Raw genomic sequence first — 15,030 nt, forward strand, 5'->3', positions numbered from 1 at the left:
AGTCCCCACCCCCATCCTTCCTGACCACACCCTTCTTCCATCCTATTCTTATCATGCTTAAACTGGGGGCTAACGGTCCTCCCCACACACCGCAGCAGGTGGCCACTGCCCAGACTTTTCATCTTTGGTCCATTTCCTCCCTAGGAAACGGAAGAAAAAAACATAAATAATGAAAGGTAACTTTGCTATAACTACTACATTCCTGTCAAAAACAAAACAAAACTCGAATCCTGACCTCCTATCACCGAGCATCTGAAACAAAATATATCAAGACATGCTGTTTAACCTATGATGCCTCGGCCCTTCCTTGGAATTCTGAGACTGTACTTGGGAGCATCTGGTTATTGACACAAACATGCCCCCTTCTGGTGAGCTCCTCTCACGCCAGTCCCCAGTCTTCCATTTGGTCTCACTGCAGTCTCTCCTCTGCTCCACACCTCCTACACTGCCACTGCAGTCCCTTTGCATGTCTCCCAGAGAATGTTTAACATCGCTACTTCCTCCAGGGAGCCAGGAAATGTCCATGGCGGAGGGATCCGGGCACCTTTCCAGTTACTCTCAGTTGTGCAAACTTGAGCCTCCCCTAGAACAAATGCGCTTCCTGAAGAAGGAGAGGCTCAAGAGACGAGTGCAGGGGCAGGAAACCAAGAGGAGTAGTGAAGGCGACTTGGTCAAAGCTAGACAACTTTGCAGAAGGGCAGGATGAGGGCAGGGAGAGAGTCGCGGAGCAGGGATCAGATCAGCAAACTGGGCTAGAACAGAACAGAGACAGCAACAGAAGGTGTGGACATGCTTTATTCTTGTGCACAAACCAAGGAGTCGTGGCACCCGGCATTGCCAAGGAAAAGATCAATTTCCAGGTCAAGCAGCAAGTATGGCTGCTGTGGTCTTCATGGAAGGAGAGTCCTTACCCTTCTGGGAATAGTAATGAAACCTGAAGCTGACAGGGGCAAAAGCTGGGCTCTGCGGGTAGAATGGGACAGACAAGAGGGTTGGGCCTGGCGTCTCCCGCCTTTCCCAGGTAGTCAGGACGGCTTGATTGACAGCCGCCTAACTAACATCCCGCACACATCCTCACCTCGCTCTGACAAAAGCGTGCATCCCCCAGGCTCACGCTACCCTCTAGGCTCCCTCACACAGAGGTGCTTTCTTGTTGGCCAGCTTTCCTCTCTCCCTCTCGGTCACGGTCACTCACATCAGCCCTGATCTCCCCCATCCACTGTCTCCATTCACCATCCTTCCTGTCTTCGGCAGTTCAGAAGAAATTTTCTTTTTTTACCTTCTAGATACTGACTTGCTCAGCACAGGACCCTGGTTGCTAACTTCTTGAAATCCAAAGAAATAGAATTCTTAGTCTTATCCCGGGTCTAGCTCGTATAACTAACACCCATGAAAACCGTCAGACTCATTAATATCACAATGCTGTGTCCCTGCTACAGACAGTCCTCCTCTAGGGGCTTTTCCGCAGTTACTCTTGTCCCCTGCAGGACTCCCTGTGGAACTATCTGACCCTGCCAGCAGAAGGAAAAGAACTCCCTCTTACCTTTGTCTCAAGAGAAGCACACGTGTATTGTTATTTGATGCCTTTCCAGAGCAGATCCTAACCACACACATTCGTGAAAGCACATCTGTTCATACGCATGCGCACGCGCACACACACACACACACACACACACACACTGAGTGAGGAGTACGGAGTGTGGAGGGGTTCAGTCCCTTAGTTGCTGAGCTTTTTGCCTGAGATCTCAGTGAACATTTTACTCTTTGCTGCCCACAGAGAGAAACACAAATGTGTGGTGTGTGTGTGTGTGTGTAGAGAGAGAGAGAGAGAGAGAGAGAGAGAGAGAGAGAGAGAGAGAGAGAGAGAGAGAGAGAGAGAGAGAGAGAGAGAGAGAGGACCTCTGAGTAGAGAAGCCAGAGATCCAGGCAGTGAAATACAGAGAAGATACCGAAACAGAGAACAGATTAAAAGCAGCAGCTGGGAGTTGAGGAAACGGAAGGGAACACTGTCTCTGGCAAGAGGCGACGCGGGGAGAAAAAGTCGGTAGGACAAAGCAGAAGAAACTTCTGGGACTCTAAGTTCCATTCCTTGGTCCTGGGACTATTCCCTGCTCACTGGTGCCCTGCCCCAGGCCTCCACACATGAGCCTGCAACCCTGTTCTGGTGGCTGAGAACCGGGGCCTGGCTACTTGGAAACCACAGGAGCTGGGGGTGGCAATTAAGCTCCTGGGAGACTCTTGAGGATGGTCTGGGTTAGGGACAGGGGGTGAGGCCAGCTCTGCCCTCCAGATTGGTTCGTCCAATGTGGTAGCCGCTCTGGGGGCTAGCACAGTGGGAGCCAAGGGCTCTGCAGTGGGCTGGGGTGCCGGAGTGGAGAATCTGCGGATCTCCTGGACTCGGGCAGTTTTGGGAGGCCCTGAAGTGGGGCCAGGAGTTGAAGGAACCTCGTCAAAACAGAACATGGCAGTTTTAAGTTGGTACGGCTGGTGTCGCATGAAATCCAGGGCCTTGATGCCCTGCTTGGGGGTCGCCCGAGGCCCCTGGGATTGGGTCTTATTGGGGAGAGTTCGGGCAGCTTGGGGAAAAAAGGGAGAGAGGAGTGGGTTGTAAGCGATTGGGGGTGGGGCACGAATGTTGGGTGAGTATTTCCACGACGGGGGCAGTGAGGGTGTGGGAGAAGGACTTCTAGGGCGAAAGCCATGGTTAAGGCTAGCGCCAGGTGCAGCTTCCACCACGTACCTGTCGGCACGGCTCTGCCGCTTGGCAAATAGCTCCCCACCCCTCCCCTGCAGCCTTGGGAGCTCAGGGATTCCAGCCATAGGGGTCGACCCATTCACTAGCCCATCAAGGAGCCCTCGAGATGCAGGTTTAGGAGCCACAGGGGGTGGGGTCTTAGGAGTTGTAGGGGGTGGGGTTTTGGGAGCCATCGGAGGCGGGGTTTTTGGTGCCACTTGAGATAAGGTCTTGTAACTCCTGCCCCCTAGTGGCTGCATGAAGTTACAGGCTTCCGCTCCGAGACTTAAAGCGTCCTCTTCTGGACCAGATTCCGCACCACCGGCCCGAGGTTTTTCATCCAGGTTCTGCACCAGCGACAGCAGCTCGGGGTTGGGCGAGTTCTTCGTCTCTTCCTTTCCCGGTCGGAACATCTGCTTCCGGGTACCCCGGCGCCGGGCCTCCTGCAGGATGCCAGTGCGGGCAGCTGGCACAGAGATGCGCTGCTCCCGCGCACTAGCAGACTCGGGGACCGCGGGGCCGGGCGCCTCCGGGCGCACAGAGCTTCTTAGAGGCGCCGACAAGAAGATGGAAGCGGTGGAGGTCATAGCAGCCGCGCTAGGAGGAGCGGGAGGCTCCAGGGCGCCTCCTGGTGTAACGGGCCGGCTCGGGGCTGGGATGTACAGGGAACTGGTAGCGGTTACAGGACCGGAGGAGCGTGGGGTGATGGGGGCCCCGGGGACCGGCGTGTGACCGGGCACCACTGTGGTGAAGCTGGGCAGAGGGGTGGGCCCCTGAAGAGGGGTCACGAAGGGGGACGGGGCGGGGCTGGTGGCTCGCAGGCCTTCATTCACCTTCTTAGGGGGTAAGGGCCGGAAAATCACTGAGGTGGTACCTGACCTTTGTCCTTGTAAACCTGGGGTAAAAGGCCTCGCCGACCTGTTAAAGATACTTGGCGCTGCGCTGGGGGCTCCACCATCCGCGAAGAAGGGGCTAGGGCTGGCTGCAGGGGCCGGCAAAGGGCTGAGAGGGAGCACGGCTGCCTCTGGGGGAGCACTCTGAGCTCGAGGTGGTGACTGCAGACCCTGCCCATTTAGCATGGCTGCTGGGCCCACCTGAGTCAGCTCCTGAGCGCTGGAGGCGGCCCGCTGGCGCTGCTGTTCAAACAGCTGAACCCCTCGCCCGGACACCTCGCTCAACTGCCCGCCCAGCCCGGAGCTCTGACTCTCTGTTGTTCCTGAAGCAGCCCTGGCCAGCTCCATGTCCAGATAAGGGCTGTCCCAGTCGGACTGGTTGGTAAGGCTGCGGGCGTCCGAGAAGGCCTCGTCGTCCAACTCCGACTCACTCGTTGGGGGGATGCCGTCCTCTTCTGTTCCTGTCCCGACCGCAGCCCCGAAACTCACTAGGGTGTACTTCTTGGCTCTCTGCCGCCGTTTCTTAAACATAAGCACCCCCTTGGAGTGAGGGTTGGGGGCTGCTGTTAGCAGGGATGCAATGGTCCGGCATTTAGTCTTGGCCTCCTTCACACTCTTCTCTTGTAGGCTTTCCGCACGTTGCAGTTCTGAGGAGATCAAGAGGTAGGCAGATCAGGGGGCTTTGCCGCCTATTCTAATTCTGCTCCCCAAAGATCTTACCTCCTGTTGTTTTTCACTGAAAAGCCCCACAATGTCTTGCCTGACTTGGAGACAGGGTGGAGGGAAAAGGTGAAATCAAGGACAGCAACCCTGCCCACACAACGCTCCTCCGTCCCTCTATTTCACCGTATTTTCCAGGAGGTGAGCCGTATCCACTCCACACCCTCCTCCTATTCTTGACTGGCAGTGGAGTGGGGGAGGTGTTATTCTAAGGCTGGCAGAACCAGTCCCAGAGAGAGAAAAGATGAGCAGGGACACTTTTGTCCCACCATACTATGTAAGCGACTCCTCACCTATTCCCCCTATAACCAGACACACAGATTCTTTCTCTTTTTTTGACAGAGTCTCTGTATATAGCCCTGGCTGTCCAAGAACTCCCTATGTAGACCAGGCTGGCCTCAAACTCACGGAGATTCAGCAGCTGCAGCCCAGCCCAACACAGAGATTTTTCATTCACAATTCCACCCATCCAGTTGTTCACATCATAAACCCTGCTGGAAATAGCTCCCCCGGCCATGTTAACAAGGTCTCCTGAGAAGCGGCTATGGGCCATATTTTCTCCATTGTTCTTTTCATATTCACAGTTGTCCCAGCCCACATACTCATGGGTTCACATATACTTATACCCTCACACAAACATCTATATACCTAATACGTTCAGGTAGCTCTTCCCAGAGTTCTCCCTGTAGAGATTTTGGTATAGTGTAGACAGGATTTTAGAACTGATCTTGGCTCTCCCAATTGCTACAACACTGGTTTGTGCTACATACCGCTACTACTCACATCCAGGACAACCTTAGATCCAAGTTGCAAAAAAAGCCAGAGTGCTGCTCTCCAAGGCAACCCCCTACATCTTTAGGGGGTGTCAAGGTCACCAGGTAAATCTATTCTCCTTTCTCACAAGTTGGTGTTGGCTCTGGGGTAGACAGCTGTGGAGGCCAGAAATGTTTCAGCTCCCACTTGCCCGGCCTTTCAAGCAGAGAACTCATAAGAGCAGCTCACCATCAGGTGGGCATGAGGAAGTCTGTGTGCCTAAGAACCAGGGCTGATTTCATTGGCCTGAGTGGGTGGGGCCAGGAAGTAGCAAGGGCTGCCCTGCTTTAAGACCCCGCCCTGGACATGAATACTTTCTGGTCTGTGATCCCCAGTTCCTCCTGGAAAATTCTTGACATTCCATCTACTTTTCCTCTCAAGATACCAAGCTGCTTTCTAATTAGGGCCCTCATTCCTTTTGTCCCCACGTGTACAACACAGAATAGTACTCTGCGTGAGGGAATAGACACGGGAGTCAGACTTTAGTTCTGGGAGAATTACTTCACCTCGGCCATTTACTTTCCACGTCTGTAAATGAGGATGGTGATGGCTACCTCTGAACACAGTGAAATAGTAAACAACACTGAACACACTGCAAGGCCCCTGTGAGCAACCATTATGCTTTCCTGATGTAAGCTGCCCCTGTACAGCACGTTCTTATTCTTAGGGATCTTCTCACAGATCTGCACATGTCCCCATGCATTCTCAGTGTACCCTGCTTCTCACTCTCCTATGACACCCCACAGCTGCTCCTCATTCTCCTATGACACCCCACAGCTGCCCCTCACTCTCCCATGACACCCCACAGCTGCCCCTCACTCTCCCATGACACCCCACAGCTCGCGTGATCAGAAACCCTTGCTTGCCATGTAGTCTTAGCATCAACCCACTGTGAGAAATGGGTGGTGACCCTCTCCTGAAAGCTCGAGGGAAAAGACCTTTCCCAAAGACCACTCCCTGCACTGTTGAGACATGGCCCTCTGCTCTAGCCCCCAGAACTCCCTTGAGTGGGATAGGGTAGTACCTGCATAGAATGGGTCTTGGAGCTCAGGAGCTGGGGCTTTGTCACAGCTGGCTTGGCTGGGGGACTCTTCCATGATGGGCTCAATGGCCTCCATGCTGAGGAAGGCAGAGCTGGCTGGAGCAGGACCAGCTTGGGCCACCCCCAAGTCCTTTTAAAGCCCCTTTGTCTTGTCCCCAGAGCTGGCAGCTGAATGAGCTCACTGAGCTGTTTTTAGAATCTGTCCCCCTCCTTCTTTCCCTGTCCCACAACTCCTGGTGTGACAGACATGGGCACCTGCCTGCCCTCCCCTCACCCCACCCTCTCTGGACTGTGAGGTCGGCTTGGCTAAAAATAAGCCTGAGCCACCACATAGACTCTTGTCCAGCATGCTGGGAAGGGAGGGGCACTAAATGAGAATTAGGGACAAAAATGGGCTCTTGAGCACGCATCTGGGATTTCTTTGTAGGACATAGGACACTCAGGATTGTCAGACGATAAACTCCCACACTTTCAGCTTCTATGTAAACTCAGAGACGTAAAACTCCTTGAAGTGAGAGTCATGGTGGAGGGAGGGAAGATAACTAGAGAGAGCAAATCCTAAGGGTTCAGAAATGGCAAAAAAGCAGTCTGTGGAAGGGACGGGAGCCTGGGACAGAGCGGCCCTCACTAGATCCCATTCTGTAGCTCACATCAAAATAGCAAGAACCGCCGGGCATTGGTGGTGCACGCCTTTAATTCCAGCACTTGGGAGGCAGAGGCAGGTGGATCTCTGTGAGTTCGAGGCCAGCCTGGTCTACAGAGCGAGTCCCAGGACAGACTCCAAAACAATACAGAGAAACCCTGTCTCAAAAAAAAAAATAGCAAGAACCAGATACAAACGGGGCTCGCCTTTTCTGCCCAGGCCTACATTCTTGCCTGAGATAAACCAAAGATCCCTTCCCTACTTCTAGAAGTCTCATGATTCCTCCCGAATCTTGTTAGTCCCCGAATCCCAAATGAGCTCTCAAGTGTCAAAAGTAGCATTCACACCGCACCTACAGTTAGCACTGGAAAAAGCCCCAGCCTCTCACCCTGCTTTCTCCCCCTCCATACTGACACCTGGCAAAACCACCCCAGCTACCTCAGACTTCAGGACCCTCCCCACTGGTGTCTGTTCTCGGTTTGAACTGAGCCACTAAGCCATATAAGATAACAGTTATTATAACTTAGATAATGAGGAACCCTGAGTCAATTATTCTCTGCTCCTTCATTATTCTTCTCAATTGGTTCCAGAGACTGTCCGGGAACCATGAGGTAGATAGGCTGTGTGGATGTGAAGACACAGATTTAGGACCCCATTGAGAACAAAAGGGTTCAGGCACTCACTGGCTTGCTTGGCCTTCTGGGTGTAGGTGGTAGTAAGGTCTTCTCCCACTGGGTGGGGGACAGGGCCCACCATGGGGATGAGGTGAGGACCAGGCCTGAGTGGACCATGGGGTAACAGAAGTGCTTCCGCCGGTGGTGGCTGAAGGGCGGCGCCTTCCTCCCAAGACGGGGAGCTCACGCGGCTGTCACCCTGGCTGGGAGGGCCAGTTTTAGCAGGTGCTGGTTCTGCAGGGCTGTCAGACAGGTACACCTCATCAGGTGGGGCTCCTGGAAGGGAGGGCCTTGTGGGACCTCGGCGGCGGGTTCGGCGGGGCTTCTCTTGTGCGGCAGGGCCGTCAACATCGCTGTCTGTCTCTCCGTAGTAAGCTTCACTGTCAGGAGGCGAGCGAAGGCTGCCGGGTTGAAGAGCCTGGGGAGCAGGAGCACCTGGGGGCTCAGGACTCAGTGGCGATAGGGGTGACAGCGCCCGGAGCCCCCCTGGAGACGGAGATCTCACACACCCTTCATCGGCTACCCTGGGTGGAAAGGATGACAGAATTTGAAAGCGGGGCCAATGTCTACAGGACTAACAGCTCTGAAGGGGTGAAGGGGCAAGACTGGGGGGGGGACGGGCTGGAATAGGTGGGATGGGAAGGCAGGGATCTGGAGGCTCAGAAGAGGTGGGTCAAGGGTTGAAGTCACCAGTCACTCAAATTCCTCTCAACACCTCATCCCTCAGCAGCAGATACATTCCATCGGGAGGTATATACAGACATTCTCCAGCAGAAAAAAATAACCAGAAATAGGTCCTTTTAGTTACTAAAGCCAGGCCAGTGAGACACAGAGCTAAGACAGGTAAGAAGAGACCTAGTCTGGAGAGAGGAGGGAGGACTCCATACCTCCTCACAGTAAGGACAAGCTGATGTCCTGAAGCATCGATGAGGGTCATGGCGCTGGCATGGGAGAAGCTGGTGCAAGAAACTCCATTGATCGCCAAGAGCTGGTCCCTCTCCCGGAGTCCCGCTCTCCCAGCCTGGCTCCGTTTGCGGATCTGAGATGTTGGAGGAGAGATTGTGGATCATGGAGAACTCAGATGGGAGTGGATTGAAAGGCAGATAAGATAGGAAGATGTCTGGGGTACAACTAAGGTAGGTATTCTGGGAGATCGTGACATAGGGCTATCATTTATTGAGTTCTCACTGAAATGTTAGGCATTGTGCTGTATGAAATATTGCACTTAATTCTTCGAATGGTTTATAAACTTGGTACTGTCATTACCCATACTTTACAGCCCAGAAAACTGTCTGTCGGGTGAAGCCATAAGGCTAATGACTTTATCAGCAAGTCTGGCACCTAATCTTGCCTACTAAGAAAAGGGATATGACTTCGGAAAAGAGGAGCACTGAAGGCATTGGCAGGGCAGGGCAGGGTAGGGCAGGGCAGGGCAGGGCAGGGCTGGGAGAGACTGCCTTAGCTTGTCACATATCAGTGAGAGAGAAATTAGAACCTTCCCTACATTCCTGGAGTTTGGAGTAGAGAAGCTCACACACATAGGGGAGCAAATACTGGATGACCAGACTCAGCCTCTTCTCCCCGTGCTGAAGCAGGGCCTTCCTTTTGCTCTGCTCCCTGAAACCAGAATTGACTTTGCTAATGGTCCTCCAGGAGCTTGTGGTCACGGTCTGCTCCCTGCAGCCTTAGCAAGCCCCCTGCCCCCCGCCCCCACCTCTTCTTCACAAGCTTCCACTCTGCCCACCCCCACGGGCCCAGAAGGTCACCATGTGACTTTTCCCAAGTTCCCTTGGGTCCCTCCTCTACGAAACACCATCTTAGGGATTCTCCCTTACCTTGGATACCTGTAAAGGTTTCTTCTGTTCAGCCCCCCCCTGAAGCCGGAAGCCCCAGGGTGCTCCCCCTGCTAATGTGACCTGCACCTCCTCCTCAGCACCCATCGCTCAGCTTGACCTGTGGACCCCGAAGTTTGGACAGGGTCCCTGAGAGAGAAGTTGAGGTGCTGGTACCCCGTCCGACCTGTCTGTCCGGCTGTCCTGCTCCTGCCGACCCAGGCCTCCCCCCACCACACACCATAGGCAGGCAAGTTGGGCCTGGGATCAGTACAGTCCGGTACACATGTCCTGTCAATCACAGTTTGCTTAAAATAGTCTCCCTCCCCCAGCTATGTTACTCCCAGAACTAATTATAGTACAAGCTTCTGCCCTCCATGTCCTCCCTTCTCCTGCACAGGCCTTTCAGTCAGGACTCCATCTCTGGCTTTTAACTAAGTTCAGGCACCCCGCTTTCCCACAAAGCCCACCACAAAGTGAGAGCATCGGAGGCTTCAATCCCAGAGCTAGCAAGAAATGGCGGGGTCTGCCTAATAAAGTCCTCAGGGAAGAGGGCCGCTTCGCTGTTTGAATTTACTACTGAATCAGAACCTGTGTACTGCACAGTATGCTAGACCGGGAAAGGATGACTTTTGTGAAAGAACATGAGGTTAATCCTAGCACTTGGAGGACAGAGGCAGGTGATTCTCTGAATTCAAGGCCAGCCTGCTCTACAGAGCAAATTCCAGGACATCCAAGGCTACACGGAAAAACCTTGTCTTTAAAAACAAACAAACAAGCTGGGCGTTGGTGGCGCATGCCTTTAATCCCAGCACTCGGGAGGCAGAGGCAGGCGGATCTCTGTGAGTTCGAGACCAGCCTGGTGTACAAAGTGAGTTCCAGGACAGCCTCCAAAGCCACAGAGAAACCCTGTCTCGAAAAACCAAAAAATAAAAAATAAAAAAAATAAAAACAAACAAAAAGAAATATGAGTTTACACATCAAGTGGCCAGATAAGAGGAAATGATGGACCCAAGCCTCAAACCTTCCTCCGGAGGGGATCATAAGGAATGTGTATAAGATAAAGACACCTATTAGCTCAGCGTTTCAAACCTGATACCCGACCTCAGTTCCATCCCTGGGACCCACATGGCATGGTGGAAAGAAGAAACCAACTCCAGCCGGGCGTTGGTGGCACACGCCTTTAATCCCAGCACTCGGGAGGCAGAGGCAGGCGGATCTCTGTGAGTTCGAGACCAGCCTGGACTACCGAGCGAGTTCCAGGACAGCCTCCAAAGCCACAGAGAAACCCTGTCTCGAAAAACCAAAAAAAAAAAAAAAAAAAAAAAAAAAAAGAAGAAACCAACTCCAAAAGTTGTCCTCTGACTCCGCATGCCCCTTGGAGCATTTGAAAAGCAGCAGCAGGATGGTCTAAGGTCGGGGGAACAATCAATGCGTCTGCTGCACAAAGACAAGTTTTGCATTTCCCCCTGTGATACTAGGGACCGATCAGGCTTCCTGCATGGTAAGAGAAAGCTGGAGTTCTGAGCCACAGCCCCTGCCTTCGTAGTCTTCTGTCAGATACGCACAGATTTGGCTCTCTGACTATCAAGCATTTGCAGAGGCCCAAGAGCCAGTTCTTTCAATAAAGGCAGCCTTCAAGCCCCTGATGGGGAAGTAGCCCACAAGACTGTTATTACTGTGACCCACATATCAGAGGTTTCCACGGCAAGGCTAGTGGGAGACCAGTGACACACTGCTCAGCTGTGTGCTTTTAAAAATTAGTGATTTTAGTGCGAGTGAGATGGCTCAGTGGGCAAAAATGCTCACTGTGTAAACCTGACATCGTGAGTTCAATCCCTGGAACCAGAGTGGAAGGAGAAACTGACCTTCATACCTGTGCAGCGACAGAAGTGTGCCCACATGCTCACACACATATCACACACAGCAATATCTTTCTAAATTAGGGACATTTAAAGGCAACCAAAATCAAGTAACTTAACGTCAGTGGAAGAATTCTGATCAGGTCTGATTCAGGGTTTCTTTTTTAAGATTTATTTATTTATTATAATATTCTGCTTGTATGTATGCCTGCAAGCCAGAAGAGGGCGCCAGATCTCCTAACAAATGGTTGTGAGCCACTGTGTGGTTACTGGGATTTGATCTCAGGAGCTCTGGAAGAGCAGCCAGTGCTCTTAATCTCTGAGCCATCTCTCCAGCCTCCCTGATTCATTTGCTTTGCTACCTTTTCCTCAAAGTCTTTTCTGGCCATCTCTCAGCTTGTCCCATATAGAATCAATCCTTCCTTCCTTGGGCAACATAGGTATCTTGTGCACACTTACATTTTTTTCAGCTGAACATGTAGATATCTCAGGCTGTTCTCAGCAAATGTTTGCTGAACTAAATCACTATCACAATACAGAGGGGGCAGACATGGAGACATGGTCACAGTGATGTTTGTGCAGACAAGCAACTGTTGATATTAATGAAACCTCTACTTGTTTCTAGGTTTCCATCACACAGATGTGTCCCACATTATGAAGCCTTTCGGTTACAAAAGATAACATTATCATGCCGCTACTGATTAACAGTGGGTAGAGTTTGTGGAGTAGCTGTTCTGCTGGTGTGCTAGAAGCTATTTATCTTGGCTATGATATAGTTGTAAAAGTCGAATTTAGAACCTGACTTCTTATTACTTTATTGTTTATCAGTATACTTTTATGACGTGACTATCAGTTTAAAAAAAGCATGCAGATATCCCTTCACTGACTACTCAAATATTTATTTATTTATTTATGGTTTTTTGTTTTTGTTTTTTATGAGACAGGGTTTCTCTGTATTGTTTTGGAGGCTGTCGGTCCAGCCCAGCCTCGAACTCACAGAGATCCACCTGCCTCTGCCTCCCAAGTGCTGGGATTAAAGGCGTGCGCCACTGGCGCCCGGCTAAAATATTTATTTTTATTATATTTTGAATTATGTGTCTGTGTGTGTATGTTCATGTGAGTTCAAGTGACTAGAGTTCAGAAGGCATTAAACGCCCTACAGCTGGAGTCACAGAGTGTAAGCCTCCCAGTGTAGGTCCTAGGGACCAAACGCAGGTCTTTTGCAAGAGCAGCAAGCATTCTTAACTGCTAAACCATCTCTCCAGTCCCATTTATTTGTTTGTTTATTATTTTTACCAATTAATCTTGTTTTTTTTTCTTTTTGGCTTTTCAAGACAGGGTTTCTCTGTATTGTTTTGGAAGCTGTCCTGGAACTTGCTCTGTAGACCAGGCTGGCCTCGAACTCACAGAGATCCACCTGCCTCTGCCTCCCGAGAGTGCTGGGTACCAATTAATCTTTTACTTTTATTGTACACATCCATATTCTACAGAAATAAGAGTTAACCTAGGGGCTGGAGAGATGGTTCAGAGGTTAAGAGTACTGACTGCTCTTCCAGAGGTCCTGAGTTCAGTTCTCAGCAAGCACATGGTGGCTCACAACCATCTGTAATGAGATCTGGCACCCTCTTCTGGCATGCAGACACACATGGAAGCTGAACACTGTATAATGAATACATCTAAAGTCCCCATTACTCAGGAGACCGAGGCAAAACAATTTCCTGGGCACAGAAGATCAAAGTGAACCTGGCCTGGACAACATAATAAGAAGCCACCTAAAAAAAGGTTACATACTATCTATGTCATTCATTGTGCTACAGCAATGGCTTTAATGTCACCATCGGGCTACAGAAACGGCTTTAACTAATACTCAGGACTACCTGTATGTCATCCATCGGGCTACAGCCATGGCTTTAACTAATACTCAGTACTACCTACATGTCATCCATTGGGTTACAGCAATGGCTTTAACTAATACTCAGTACTACCTACATGTCATCTGTCGTGCTATAGCAATGGCTCAGTGCATATCGGGGTCACCCAGAAAAGACACCCACATACCCTGAAAAGACACCCAGAAAAGACTCCATTGGTCTGCTGTCAGGCAGGGTTTGAACACACACAAGCACCCTATACTGAGCTGCATCCACACCTACAGCCTCTCCTCTTTATCCATTTACTGTTTTGAGACAGTCTCACTACACAGCCCAGGCTAGCCTTGAACATTTTTTTTAAAGATTTATTTATTATGTATACCGTGTTCTGCCTGCAGGCCAGAAGAGGGCACCAGATCTCATTCCAGAAGGTTGTGAGCCATCATGTGGTTGCTGGAATTGAACTCAGTACCTCTGGAAGATCAGCCAGTGTTCTTAACCTCTGAGCCATCTCTCCAACTCCAGCAGTGACATTTCTAAAACTCAAGGGACTATTGTTTGCTGAGCCCCGTCTCCAAAACCGTGCTACATCTCGGTGGATTGGTGTTCGCATTTCTAGCCAGGTGTGGAGCTCCAGGCTATGCAGTGAGACCCCTTACTTCCCTCCCAAAAGAGAAGAAGGAAGGAAAAGAAAAGAAAAAGAGAGAAAAGCTGGGCGGTGGTGGCGCACACCTTTAATCCCAGAACTGGAGAGGCAGAGGCAGGCAGACCTCTAAGTTTAAGGCCAGCCTGGTCTATAGAGCAAGTTCCAGGACAGCCAAGGCTACACAGAGAAACCCAGTCTACAAACAAACAAAAAACCAAAAACAAGAGAAAAAGAAAAAAGAATTTACATTTCTAGCAAGTCCCAGGTGACAGTGACACCATGGCCTCCAGGATGCACTGATGTTACTTTAGAACTGGACAGACACGGGGCTAGTGACAAAGAACACTGGCCGCTCTTGCAGCTGGTCTGGCTTTGATTCCCAGCATCCACGCAAGCACCCGTAACTCCAGCGCCCTCTGCTGGCCTCTTCGGGAAGCGCACCCAGCAGGCGCACAGAAACACATTCAAAGTACCCACACATAAAGAATCAGCGTTAACACACGGGGCAGCACAGCTGCCTCGCTAGTAACTCGTGCAAACCCAAGTCCCCACTTTTTAAAGTATGCACTACTGCATAACTGTTATTACACGTAAAAGCAAAACATGTTACTCCATTCATGAGACCTAGGAGCCGAGTTGGTCCGAGCAAGCGTGTAAAGCTGTATGAATAAACTGCCCTGGAGGGCGTAAGAATAAAGACCGAGGATCCAGGGTGGCCCTTCCATTCGCGGTCCCGGCAGTCTGGCCACACACTGGGATAAAAACCCGACGGCGGGGCGGGAGGAGCAACAGTTACAATCGTTCTTTAAGGAGTCACAACCGCTGGAAGAATTGTAGCTCTTTCACCCGAGGGGCAGGAGGTCTGGCTCCAGCAGTTTCCCTCTGAGACCGTTACTAATCTATACGGAGCACGCAACAGGTCTTGGGCAGCCAGAGAGGCGCGCAGGCATCGAGCCAAGGGGCGCGGGCCAGAGGTCGGGGGTGAGGGCGAGCCGAGGGACGCCGAGCCGTGGGGTGAAAGGTTAACCGGAAGTGGCTACAGAGGTTCTCAGTGTGTCCCAGTCCGACAGAGGCGGCGTCGCTAAGACAGCCTAGTTTTCTCAACACCCTCTCAGCTGGTAGCGCCGTACAGAGTCTGGGACATCAGGAAACAAACAAACAAACAAAAAAAGAAGCACGAAAAACTCGGCGTTGCTTCTCAGCAGCCGGAACGGGAGATAGCCAAGGCGCATGCGCGGCATCCGGGCTTCCGGCTGCGTGCCTAAGGCCGACGTGGCAGAAGGCGTGGCGCCCCCTTCCC

General features: G+C 51.5%; 1 protein-coding gene across 4 annotated transcripts; it reads right to left on the reverse strand.

The window, feature by feature from the left end:
- Positions 1-777: 777 nt before the first annotated feature.
- Synpo2l (synaptopodin 2 like) lies at positions 778-14,952 on the reverse strand. Of its 4 annotated transcripts, none has more exons than XM_040735974.1 (4): positions 13,978-14,952; positions 8,407-8,558; positions 7,529-8,043; positions 778-4,274 (listed from the first exon to the last, which is right to left on the reverse strand). In XM_040735974.1, exons 2-4 carry the CDS (start codon positions 8,454-8,456, stop codon positions 2,113-2,115), a joined length of 2,727 nt encoding a protein of 908 aa, XP_040591908.1. In that variant the 5' UTR covers positions 8,457-8,558; positions 13,978-14,952; the 3' UTR covers positions 778-2,112. The 4 variants fall into 4 exon arrangements, with proteins under 4 accessions (XP_040591908.1, XP_040591906.1, XP_040591907.1 ...); XM_040735972.1 differs by lacking the exon at positions 13,978-14,952 and adding an exon at positions 9,355-10,084; XM_040735973.1 differs by lacking the exon at positions 13,978-14,952 and having other exon boundaries at positions 7,529-7,937; positions 8,407-9,196.
- Positions 14,953-15,030: the final 78 nt, after the last annotated feature.

Source organism: Mesocricetus auratus, unplaced genomic scaffold (genome assembly GCF_017639785.1).
Source record: "Mesocricetus auratus isolate SY011 unplaced genomic scaffold, BCM_Maur_2.0 Super-Scaffold_100053, whole genome shotgun sequence".
Lineage (NCBI taxonomy): Eukaryota > Metazoa > Chordata > Mammalia > Rodentia > Cricetidae > Mesocricetus > Mesocricetus auratus.